This window comes from Pollicipes pollicipes, unplaced genomic scaffold, assembly GCF_011947565.3.
Source record: "Pollicipes pollicipes isolate AB1234 unplaced genomic scaffold, Ppol_2.1 Scaffold_6686;HRSCAF=7923_pilon_pilon_pilon, whole genome shotgun sequence".
In the NCBI taxonomy this organism is placed as follows: Eukaryota; Metazoa; Arthropoda; class Thecostraca; order Pollicipedomorpha; family Pollicipedidae; genus Pollicipes; species Pollicipes pollicipes.
This window is the reverse complement of record NW_023596921.1, coordinates 44,035,576-44,048,355: the sequence shown is the minus strand read 5'-3', so window position 1 is coordinate 44,048,355 and position 12,780 is coordinate 44,035,576. Positions and strand designations below refer to the sequence as shown.

Below are 12,780 nucleotides of genomic sequence, written 5' to 3'. Positions count from 1 at the left end.
AAGATTTGTTGTGCTGAACATCACTTGTGGCAAACCTAGCGAATTATTTATAAAACACAAGTTTGGGTGTTCATAAAACTTTTAAATAAACATTTATGGGAATGCTTATTCATGTGAACTAACTTACAAATAATATAAATTACATTACTATTTAGTTTTAGTGCATTGAACAAAATATTTTTGATTTATACTAAATATTTATTTCAACGTGTTATGTGCAGGCAACCTGAGTTGGGCGTAAACGCCCCCTCGGAATCGAAGCAACCAAACCGAATACAAAACCGAAGCGTTGATAGGTGCCGTGGGTGGACTTAAGAGTTTGTGAAGGTCCTTGGAAGTAGCATTACTTCTTTCTTTATGGCCGCATAGGTTTTGAATTACAGTGTAAGTTTGGCAAGGTGAGTTAAATCGTTCCTCTTGGCTTTTACTCTCATGGATTCATTTCTCCCAAGCAGTCAGCATTCCGACTAGCTGGGAAGCGATTGTATAAAGTTTGGGACTGTTCTAAGTGAGCAGAAAAACAGGCGAACGTGGAAATTGCAGTGTGAAATGCTTAATGCAGTTGGATACAATATCACACATTGCTAGCCATTTGTCGCGCCATCTGATGCCATGAGTACCCTAGTAATCACACCCAGTGGAGCCTGTGTCACCTTTTTGAAACCCAGTCTATTTTTTAAGCAATGATCTTAAATATGGCACACCAAAACCAAGTGGGGATTTTAGGTGGACATGTTTCTTCATAAAGATAGAAACATATCAGCCATCTTTGATGCCATGATTTGTGAGTGAAGGCAAGTGGAGGGGACTTGTTAGTATGTTTGTTATAGCATAAATATGCAACTTAAGCAATTTTATGGTCTGCAGAATTTGGAGACATTGTAAGGTTGAGAGCATTATCAGGATTTTTTGCTCAAACAGTATGAAAAGCTATGAGGCAGGGAATGTTGCTCAAAAGAGGAGGGAGGCAAGGGTGTTTTTTTGGAAGGCAAATGAATGGTATGATAGGATTATTACTGGTGTCAGGCAATGAAGCAATACAAAGTACTGGGGGAATGTATCCCTTAACCCCCTCCTCTTAGTGCTTTTGCCAGACATTTAGGTGATATGTCATGAAACAAATAGTTCACTGCATCAAAATTCTACTTGTATTTCTCCATTCTGTTTTGCTGACCTGTGCTACATAATCCAGTAAGTTAAGTAATTAAAATCTTGAAGAAAATATGTGATGACTAATAACATTTTTATGTGTCATCCTTTCAAAATATTATTTATAGATACTGATATATTGTAACTTGTAAATCCCCTTTGTCTTTTGCTGAGGAAAATAGATATTATAAAGGATGTGTGCATATGGTAGCTACCAGCTCAAGGAATTTCCAGGTAAGGTTATTGAATAAAGCTAAATCAGCCCAGCATAGTTCCCAATGGCGGATGGACATGAGGCCAGTTATCAGCAATACAATGCAGCAATATGGATGAAGTAATCCTTCCCTCCAGGACTCCATTTTGACACCATTACACCTAACTTGTCAGTGGTTGTCCATTCATCTGTAGTGAGGTAGACTGATGCAGTTGTTGGGTGTGGAGGACAGGTATGCCTCACATCACAGCTGCCATCATTGTCTGTTGGCCCTCTGCATGCCATGTTTGTCACTACACGCTCCTCCCAGCAGGCTCCAATGGGCACATCCAAGTCTGACCTGCAGAGCGTAGTGAGCGAGGCGCTGGCCAACTTTGTCCAGCAACATATACCTGCTGCCTCCTTAGAGTGAGTATCCTGGCCAGTCACTGGCTTGCTGAACAATGTGTGGGGTCTCAGTCAGTGCCAAACGAGAGCACCCATATGGTTCACATACCTCCAGTACATGCTGAAACATAATTGGATGCCAGTCACATGTCTGGAAAAAATGAAGGCAAGAGAGATGCAAGCCTAAATTGGAAAGGCCCCACACTGCAGCTGCTGGGCTGTCCCATCACCCCCACTCCACCCCCTCCCCCCCATGCATAACCTTAAACTGGGCCATGATGCCAGTGCTGTAACCCACCAGCTCTTGGATGGGTTGGTGCACGCGCCGAGCGCCGAGCTCCGTGCAGTGTGTGCCCTGGGGTCGAAGCCATCCCTGCAAACCTTTCAGTAAAAGTGAATTCTGAAGAAGCATTTCATGCCATATCTGATAAGGGACTATTTGGCTGAAAATTGAACTTCATCAAACTGATGTAAGCCGTGCATTGTTTCTTGAGCTCCGGCGTCTGGTCAGCCACAGTGGTCGATGTGTGATCTATACTAAGCTAGGTCTTGTTTCTATGGCCTTTGAGCTTGGGCATCTGATCAGCCACAGTGGTCGATGTGTGGCCTATATGTTGGTTCTGTGCTAAAGGTCAGAAACATTTTGTGTCAGTGATCTGCAATGCCTGTGTAATAATATGTTGGATGTTTTTTGTAATGATTTGCACACTTTATGCATGACTGTGACTGTGCTGCCATTCCAGATGTGTGGACGACATAGTGCTGAGTTACGTGGTCGGCATTCTGGAGGACCTCGGCGAGGACGAGGACGGCTTCGACGTCGAGGGCTTCACCGAGATGCTGGGCGCCTACATTCCAGAGTTTGCAGACATCAAGCCAGAGCAGGTGTGCGAGTGGATCTTCGGCTTGGCGTCCGAGCTGGCCAAACGGCGAGAAGGTAAGCATATCAGCCATCAACCTCAGCCGGCCGTCGCCTGTGCGGTGCCAGTCAGCCTTGAAATGCAGCAGTAGAACAGAAAGAAATATACCGGCATTGCCTAATGAATTGTTTTGCTTGCAACAACATGCAGTGATGTATGTGGGACATGGCATTAGACATCTGACGGTTGCCCGCGTAGGCTTCGCTAAGAGAAAACAAAACAGTTCGATGTGTCCTCACTTAACACGCGCCCCGGTGGCCGGCTAGATACCCTCCGCTCGGATGGGGGGTGGGAGTCAATTTGACCCCCCCCCCCCCCCGGAGGGCTCGGGAAGGAAAAAAGAATGTTAGAGATACCAAATTCACAGCGTGTGTTGATCTGTACGTGAACTCACTTAGGTCAAAGTTTGAGGTTCCTAGGTGACAACCTTCGGGCTAAATAAGGTCAAACAAGGTCAAATTCCAGGTTAGTCTCCAAAGTACCCCCAGAACCTATTCAACTGTTTCTAAGCAAAAGGTCACCTGCTCATTTAAAGTCAGTGACCTTGTTTGACCTTTTTAAGGTTATGGTGACCAAAATCATGCAAGACTGCTCTAAGTGTTGCATTTGAATAAGCAACAAAGAGTATGCTAGGCAGTGTGTTTAAAGACAAGATGTTGACCTGGGCCATTTTAGGTCAATGACCTATTCTGACCTCTGAGAAGTCTATGGAAGATGTACAATGCAGTTCCTGCTATCAGTATATTTGAAATGAGCACCAGAAACTATCTCATACAGCAAGCCCTAGAGTAATAAAACTGGTTAGTGTTGACCTTGGTCTGACCTTCATACATGACCTTAGGCAACAAAAATATTGAACGAGCAAATTGCGTTGACCTAAGAGAGCATCTCATAGATGTATGGTTTCGTCTAACACTTCGTTGTTGCACCAGATTGAACGATTCCCTAGAAATTGCCCTCGCTAAAACCACGGCCGGACTTTGACCTGCTACAGGTCAGCGACCTTACAAAGTACATGTAAATTTGTGTACCAAACGATCCCCTATTCAGTTGTCTACAGGTATGCAAAATTTGGCACGGCTGCGCCGCGCCGTTCGGAAACCATTCTAGAAATTCTTGGGGGGGGGGGCAATTTGACCCCCACCCCCACCCGAGCGCGTGTTAAGCAAAACTGGTCGTTGCTGGTTAGCGTTATCTAAAACGACTGAAGCTGGTTCAGTGAGAACAAACTGATCCAGCGTAACCATCGAAGCAATACTTATATTGTATAACCCGAACAGGACGGGTTTGAACTTGGCTAAAGTGACCATTGTCGAGGGTCCCGGCGCGTGGATCCTGAAAGTCCCTGTATCGTCATCAGAGTTTTAACGACCTGCTGTTGCTTCCGACTCACTCTGAACTCAGTGAGAAGGCCTGTGGATGAAGGGCGCCGTCGACGTCGTCTGGCTTAATGGGGCGTCTACTGTGTCGGGATAGTTTCTCCTTTCCGTCCGTCCTCTCCCCTCCCGTCTCTGGATGACTCAGAGTGCTAGTCGGCGGACGGTTGTGATCTGTACCGACTCCTGGTAACGTCTCGCGTCTCTGTGGCGCCCGGCTTTCTGCGGACGATGGCTGCAGCTTCTCCCGCATTCTGTGGCCTGACCCCTTATGAGTTCTCCTGTCCTTTGTGACCCAGAGGCAGGCCGTGACCTCTCCTGTCTTCGGGTGACCCAGGGGGCCAGTTTTGGATGGCGGCTGTGCCTTCTCCTGTCCAATGTGACCCAGAGCCAGGCTGTGACCTCTCCCGTATGTATGCGACGCAGAGCCAGGCTGTGACCTCTCCTGTCTCTATGTGACCCAAAGCCTGGCTGTGACCTCTCCTGTCTCTATGTGACCCAAAGCCAGGCTGGGCCCTCTCCTGTCTCCATGTAACCAAGAGCCAGACTGTAACCTCTCCCGTCATGTGACGGAGAGACAAGCTGTGACCTCTCCTGTCATGTGACGGAGAGCCAGGCTGTGACGTCTTCCGTCATGTGACGGAGAGACAAGCTGTGACCGCTCCCGTCATGTGACGGAGAGACAAGCTGTGACCTCTCCCGTCATGTGACGGAGAGACAAGTTGTGAGCTCTCCCGTCATGTGACGGAGAGACAAGCTGTGACGTCTCCCGTCATGTGACGGAGAGACAAGCTGTAAGCTCTCCCGTTATGTGATGGGGAGACGAGCTGTAACCTCTCCCGTCATGTGACGGAGAGACGAGCTGTAACCTCTCCCGTCATGTGACGGAGAGACAAGCTGTAACCTCTCCCGTCATGTGACAGAGAGGCAAGCTGTGACCTCTCCCGTCATGTGACGGAGAGACAAGCTGTAATATCTCCCGTCATGTGATGGGGAGACGAGCTGTAACCTCTCCCGTCATGTGACGGAGAGACAAGCTGTGACCTCTCCCGTCATGTGACGGAGAGACAAGCTGTGACCTCTCCCGTCATGTGACGGAGAGACAAGCTGTGACCTCTCCCGTTATGTGACGGAGAGACAAGCTGTGACCTCTCCCGTCATGTGGCGGAGAGACAAGCTGTGACCTCTCCCGTCATGTGACGGAGAGACAAGCTGTGGCCTCTCCCGTCATGTGACGGAGAGACAAGCTGTGACCTCTCCCGTCATGTGGCGGAGAGGCAGGCTGTGACCTCTCCGGTCTCCGTGTGACGCAGGACCAAACTGTGACCTCCCCCGTCCCCGTGTGACCCAGAGCCAGGCTGTGACCTCCCTTCTCCGTGTGACCCAGAGGGCCAGTCGGCCAACGGCGGCTGTGACCCGGTGGCGCTGCTGGCGTCGCAGATGGAGTCGGCGCTCCGGCCGCGGCCGCCAGCCGAGTCGGAGCCGGGGCCGGCCGCAGCTCGCACGCCGCGCCTCTCCGAGACCAGCGAGGCCAGCTCCGACGTCAGCGACGCCGCCTGGGAGGTCAGCAACGGGTGAACAGAAGACGGCTAGGCTGGACTCGAGTTTTTTTTGTCTTTGTTCGGTCTGAGAAATTAACTAGGCTTGCATCTTGTGTGCTAGAATTTGCGTTCCAATCATATTGTTGGCGGCCTGTAGCGAGATGCCACGGTGCAGACGCTTCGACAGTGAGTGTTTGGAATTTAGATGAACGCTATGTCTCCAATTTTTGCGGGGTGCCGTCAATAAGATAAGTAGTGCGACGTGCTGACGGCGCTAGTTGTGTGCTGGCAACAAAAACGTCGTATTGTATTGAGAACTGGTGCAACTGTCTTGGGCGGGCCGGTGCTTCTGTGCGTGACCCCTTGATTGCGGACGTGGCGCCGCGCCAGCCGCCTTGCGAAGAGCGTGCGGACCTGCCCAGCGACCCCTTTATTGCGGACGTGGCGCCGCACCAGCCGCCCTGCGGAAAGCATGCGGATCTGCCCAGTGACCCCTTGATTGCGGACGTGGCGCCGCACCAGCCGCCCTGTGGAGAGCGGGCGGACCTGCCCAGCGACCCCTTTATTGCGGACGTGGCGCCGCACCAGCCGCCCTGCGGAAAGCATGCGGATCTGCCCAGTGACCCCTTGATTGCGGACGTGGCGCCGCACCAGCCGCCCTGTGGAGAGCGGGCGGACCTGCCCAGCGACCCCTTTATTGCGGACGTGGCGCCGCACCAGCCGCCCTGCGGAAAGCATGCGGATCTGCCCAGTGACCCCTTTATTGCGGACGTGGCGCCGCACCAGCCGCCCTGTGGAGAGCGGGCGGACCTGCCCAGTGACCCCTTGATTGCGGACGTGGCGCCGCACCAGCCGCCCTGTGGAGAGCGGGCGGATCTGCCCAGTGACCCCTTGATTGCGGACGTGGCGCCGCACCAGCCGCCCTGCGGAGAGCGGGCGGACCTGTCCGAAGGGTGGAAAATGCGCGGCGCTCCATGCAGATACACATGGAGTCTGTATGCCTTGGAACTCCTGGTCGGCTAGCGTTAAAATATTAAATAGCTCGATAAAAGCCAGCGGAACAGTCTTGCTTAGGGTGCATTTTCTTTTTAATATGCCGGCACAAATGAGCTGTGCAACTTTAAAGGCCTCGCGCATTTAACAAATGAACCCTTGGGGCTAGCGGGATAAGTACGCTCCGCAGGCCACTGGGCTACGGTCAGGCCTGGGTGGAGGCCGATCAGTGGCACCGTGCCCGAGCCGGCCAACAGTCGTGCCTGGCGTGTCTGCGCCGGCACTGGGGCGTGGGCGCCGCTCCAGTGTCGGCGCCATCCGACGCGCTCCGAGCGTCTTGCACACGTTCCAGTGTCGGCGCCGACACTGGAGCGTGGGCGCCGCTCCAGTGTCGGCGCCATCCGACGCGCTCCGGGCGTCTAAGCACACGCCCTATTTCACAGCTGCCGTAGACGTGACTCGTCCATTGTTTTGGGATGCCCTCGGAGCCCCGGTCTGGTGTGAAGGGCGGGTCACCGGTGTCTGGGCGGGCCTGCTGCGCAGTGACAGCGGCCTTGCCGGTCATGTCAGGACACGGCTCTGGTGGGCTGTGTGACCAATGGGCAGAGGTGTGAGCCGTCGACACGTCTGCCGGCAGGAGGAGCTGCGGCTGCTGGCCGACATGTTCCCGGCCGCCTGCGCCCTGGAGCTGCGCCACTGCCTGGCGCTGGCCGGCGGCGCCCTGGAGGAGGCTGCCCAACTGCTGCTGACGCGGCAGGAGGCTGGCGACGCCATCACGCAGTCGCAGCAGGTACCTGGGCGGCGGGAAGGCGCCCGCTGCCGTCTATGCGCGGTGCTGTCCGTGCTGTGTATTTGACGACGCACGTGACTGGGGTGGTCACTGATGTCCGAGTGCCACGACGGTTTCATCCCGGAAGCAAACACAGGTGATAGTACGCCTTCAACTCCTACTGTTGGGGCTTAAGGTCAGGTTAACGGCTTTTAACTTACGACACTTGGGTGCGAAGTACGGGGAAGCCTTGCAGCTTTTTAGTTACGACACTTGGGTGCGGAGGGGGGGGGGAGGGGGGAGGGGTGGCAGTTAACTGGGTCTCTTCGGCCACTGCGACCCGTCCAGTACCGCTCTGCAGTCGCTTGCCGCGAGTGGACTCAGAGGCGCCGGGGTCGTCAGGACCTGCCCTGTATCGTTGTGTGTTGTGAGCTGTCACCGGTCGTGTACGGGGAACCCTGACCCAGCGCCTGGCCCCGTCCCGGCGCCTGACCCTATCGTGGAACCCTGACGCTAACGTCGTCCCTGACGTGACACCCTGAACCTGATCCGGCGCCTGACCCTACCGTGGAACCCTGACGCTAACTTCGTCCCTGACGTGACACCCTGAACCTGACCCGGCGCCTGACCCTACCGTGGAACCCTGACGCTAACTTCGTCCCTGGCGTGACGCCCTGAACCTGACCCGGCGCCTGACCCTGACCCGGCGCCTGACCCTGACGTGGAACCCTGACGCTAACGTCGTCCCTGACGTGACACCCTGAACCTGATCCGGCGCCTGACCCTACCGTGGAACCCTGACGCTAACTTCGTCCCTGACGTGACACCCTGAACCTGACCCGGCGCCTGACCCTATCGTGGAACCCTGACGCTAACTTCGTCCCTGACGTGACACCCTGAACCTGACCCGGCGCCTGACCCTACCGTGGAACCCTGACGCTAACTTCGTCCCTGGCGTGACACCCTGAACCTGACCCGACGCCTGACCCTGACCCGGCGCTTGACCCTACCGTGGAACCCTGACGCTAACGTCGTCCCTGACGTGACACCCTGACCTGGATGTGGCGCCTGACCCTGGCCATCAGATGCTGAGCCGGCGGCGCGCCGACCGTCAGAAGCTGGACGACAAGTCGCTGAAGGCGCAGATCATCGCCAAGTACAGCTACCAGGACGTGGACGACAGCCGCCGGGAGCACAAGCCGCACCTGCCCAAGTCGGTGAGTGCTGCCGCCGACCCCCGACCGGCGACGCCGATGTGACAACCGCCGCCGTCATGACAACGGCAGAATTTGGACTGGCGCGTGGTCGATGTTACGGGTTAGGGGTGCCACTTTTGATCTGCTTTAACCAGTACATCGGTACATTGCTGGTCTGTGGGCTCAAAAGTGGCACGTGTACTGGCATGAATGACGCCAACACAAATGAACGTTTGTGGTTGGCCTTGCAAGCGGCAAGGGCCAGTTACCGGGAAGCGCATTGGTTAAAGTTTGAACTAGTGCGTCACTATAGACCATGTGATTATCCGATTCCCAAAGCCAAAGTCCGCTCCAGAAAGAGCCGCTGTGATAAGCGCCATAGGGGAGAAATCAAAGCCATAGTATAACATTTTGTTGAATTTGACGTCTATATAATGACCTCTTGTTTGCGTATATTTTTCTCTAAAAGAGTGTTTCAAGCTTTCGAAGCATTTATTACGCCAGCATTTGGCAAATTGGTGTGTTGCAGCCATTACAGAACACATACTGGAAAAAGCAAGGCAAATGGACGTTATTTTCATAGCGAGGATCAAGAAATATAATGATATTTCTCCCGCTGAAGTGGCTTCTTTAAATCATTCTGATGTATTTAGAGGGATTTGGAGGGGAAGTGGTATTACGGATCGGATCGGACGCATCTGATCCAAAGTGACAACATCAAAAGGTTGCATGCTCCCGTCAATCACGATTCGCGGCGACAACGAGCGGCAGAGTTATCAGGTTATGTCTGAGGCACACTAAGGTTTGGGGGAACCGGTAACGCCCGCTGCTGCTGCGGCCATTGCCGGCGTTCCCGACCTGGCACCGGATGACCGGTTTGTGATCGCGACCGGCCAGGCTCTCTCGGGATGCTCAAGTTTGAGGCACCGCCTTCCTCTGCGCGCTCCCCAACTGGTGCTCGATTGGACAGCTGCTTCATGACGGACGTGGCGGCTCGTGAGATATCGGTAACGCCCATGACCGTATCATACCTGATGCCAGAAAACAACTCAGTGTGACCGTTCCTCGATGTCTTCCCACCTGCAGTGATTAGCTATGGCCATTGGCTAGTGTTACCAACCGACGTGAGCCCGGCACGCCGTTGTCCGCAGTCGCCTAAGAAGATGGTGCGTTACCTGGACAACAAGGTGGTGTCGCTGAAGGGCGAGCGCTTCACCGAGATCAAGCGGGCCGAGACCAAGGACGACATGAAGAAGACGTACGTGAGCCTCAAGCCGCTGAAGCAGTACCGGTTCCACTAGCGCGCGGTCGGCCGGCGGAAGCCGACGCCGCCGCGCCGTCCGCAGGCCAGATGATACGCGCCGAGCGGCCGCCCGACCTGCCGCGCCGCTCCTCGCCCCCCCCCCCCCCCCCCCTCCCTCTCCCTCTGTTCGTGAGTAAGTGTGCTGTCTGTGATGACCGGCGGCCGCGCCGCGAGACACCCGGTCTGCACCGGTCCTGCGGGCCGCGAGCGCCGGCCTGCGGCGGCGGCGGCGGCGGCGCCGCGCCGAGACCGTGAGCGGTAGGCGCGAGTCGGACCCGGTCCCCCCCGCCCCATCACTCCCTCCTCCCCCGCCCCGCTCAGGCAACGGCTGCAGCGCGTGCCTGCCTGCCGGCCGGCCGGCCTGCTGTCGGCGTCGGCGGAGCTCTGGCGGCCGCCTACCGGAGCCGGGCCGGCGCTGCTTCCGACGCAGGCGGCCGGGGGTGACCAGGCCCGCCCACCATATCGGCGGCCAGCGGCGCCCGGCACCGGCTCGCTGCCGCCGTCTCCTGTGCGGGCGTGTGTGTGTGCACGGGACCCAGCTGGCACAGCCGGCACCGCTTGACCGCCACCTGTCGTAGCGATGCCCTCTGGCCCAGCCTGGGCTGCTGCGCAATACCCGGCCGCGTCAAAGGGGATTGGAGACTCCAGGCTGGGCCCGCTTAGGGGCTGATGAACGCTTCCGTGGAATTCAAAAGTATCTCTAGCCGACGAAATGTGTGCGCATAGTCTTTCAGTTTTGCATGTTCCATTTTTTCAGTGCTTAGTCCTGTGAATCTCTTTGTGAGGCCCCATTGTTAAGCTGCTCGCTGTCGTCCCCTTCCGCCCCTAGATGTTGGAGATGACTGCTGTGCGCCATCCGGGCGGTGCGTGCGCTGTTACGGGCCCGCCTCCAGCACTTGGGCCGTGCTTGGGCTCAGACATTGGGGCAGCGGGATGTATCCTGTCAGCCGGGCTCAAGTTACTGGCCAAGTCGGGGTGCGTGTTAAGTTGCTGTCGTATCCAGCAGGTCGTCTGCACGATCCCTGGTGGCGGGCATCTCACGCCCGGCCGCCTGTATGTCACAATGGGTGAGTTTCGGCGCCCCGCTCCCATCCCCAACTTCAGTCTCAGCTGCGCGCGTCCTCAGTGATCTCTGCCGTGGCGTCTGTGTGCGCGTGCGGAAGTGGCGGCCGACGCGCTCGGGGGTCGTCTCTGGCCCAGTCAGGGTGGCCGAGACAGGCCGACCGCCGTGGTGTGCACGCGGATGTCCTCCGACGATGCCGCTGTGCACAACACGTTCACGGATCACGTTAGTGTGCACAGAAACGTCCTCGGAACACGCCGCTGTGCACGGAGGCATTGTGTGAATCCACCACACTACACATAGTTATTTCTGAGCCGTCTTCTATGCACGTCTGTGCGGGTACACGTACCTACATCAGCACGCGCTTCCGGCATGCGGACGACTCTCCAGCTTCCCTCCGCTGTGTAGAGAGGACGCTCCGTGAATGTGATAGACGTCTTGCTGTAGCGCTGTAGTACAATGTTGTGTTGGCGTCGTCCTCGGCGGATACTTAAACCGTCGGTAGGCGTGGTAAGTTTTTATGATCTGAAGAGGACGTGGCGTTGTTTTAAGTGTCGTTTCTTTTTGTACTCACTTTAGTTCCTGCCAGCACGGATGTTTTAAGACGGTAGCTAGTGTTGAGGTACGTTCCTGTTGCACCGGCGTTTATATTCACCCATTTCTCGTGCGGTACGGCGTGATCTGGCACATCCTGAGACTTGATTAACCCACGAGTTTTACGTCACCACGTCCCGCGAGCCATGCACTGCTGCCAGCTCCGCGAAGGCGGGGTAAAGACGCTTGGAAGGGCGACGGCTTTCTCTGTGACGGAAGGCTTGCCAAGTTGCTGCTAGCATTTGTGTACCTGTGACGTTCCTGTTGCCCTGTGAGCGGCGGCTCCATAAGTCGCACCGTAACCAATTGGCCCGATGTGGCAGGCATACTGTCGTCCAGCGTAGGACGACAGATGAGACATTTAGCAAGCTAGCCGTGCGTTGTGCTGAGTTGGACTCCACAACCGGCTCGTGCGTCACCGGCGCACGGGTCCTAAGATCTGCGCCGCATCAGTCAGGTCTGATTTATGTTCTAGTCCTCTCTGTAGGGTTGTTCGTTCTAGCTCGGAACGTAGTCGTACCCGTTGAGTTGGCGATGTCATGATTATTTGTCGAGCGTATCTGTTTATTTCTTGTACACGTTTTCGAAGTTGCAATGAAATAAACGTCATCTAACATTTGTCCGTCTGTTGTCGCACGTTCGGGTCAGAAGCCGCAACGTGACAGTCGTTGCTTGCGCCGTCCGTATCATCTCAGCCACATGCTCAGACGGCGGGCCCACCTTGCCGATCGTGCGCAGGTGGACGCCATGTGGCATTCAGACTGGATGTGCTCGCCGGGCGACTCCAGGCATCACGCGCATTCCGAAGTAGAGTTTTGCTGCACTGCAATACCGCCTTGCCTCCACGGCTTGGCTGAACGCTTGAGGCTCGGCGGGTCGTGTCCCCCCGGACCCACTGTTGGTATGGCGTGTCGGCGGCTGTCCCGCCAGGCCCCGTGCTACTCCCACCGGCGGTCACCAAGCCCGCCGCTGGGGTCTTCACCGACCCGCCAACAGCAACTGGGCGCCGGTGGCCGAAGGGCGCCGCCGCTGGCATGATCATAGACGGAGACTTCTTACAAAGGGCAGAGCGCACGCTAGCTGCAAGCCGACCATGCCTTACAAAGGGCAGAGCGCGCGGTAGCCGTAAGGCGACCGTGTCTTACAAAGGGCAGAGCGCGCGCTAGCCGTAAGCCGACCGTGTCTTACAAAGGGCAGAGCGCGCGCTAGCCGTAAACCGACCGTGTCTTACAAAGGGCAGAGTGCGCGCTAGCCGTAAGCCGACCTTGTTGGTAG

The 12,780-nt window shown here is 55.8% G+C and overlaps 1 protein-coding gene across 3 annotated transcripts; it reads left to right on the top strand.

Annotated features, from left to right (window-relative positions):
- Positions 1-267: 267 nt before the first annotated feature.
- Positions 268-9,913, top strand: LOC119108514 (CUE domain-containing protein 2). Of its 3 annotated transcripts, none has more exons than XM_037232086.1 (7): positions 268-384; positions 1,677-1,771; positions 2,494-2,687; positions 5,434-5,609; positions 7,218-7,370; positions 8,435-8,566; positions 9,697-9,913. In XM_037232086.1, exons 2-7 carry the CDS (start codon positions 1,683-1,685, stop codon positions 9,844-9,846), a joined length of 894 nt encoding a protein of 297 aa, XP_037087981.1. In that variant the 5' UTR covers positions 268-384; positions 1,677-1,682; the 3' UTR covers positions 9,847-9,913. The 3 variants fall into 3 exon arrangements, with proteins under 3 accessions (XP_037087981.1, XP_037087979.1, XP_037087980.1); XM_037232084.1 differs by having other exon boundaries at positions 268-398; XM_037232085.1 differs by having other exon boundaries at positions 268-398; positions 1,674-1,771.
- The last annotated feature ends 2,867 nt before the right edge of the window (positions 9,914-12,780 follow it).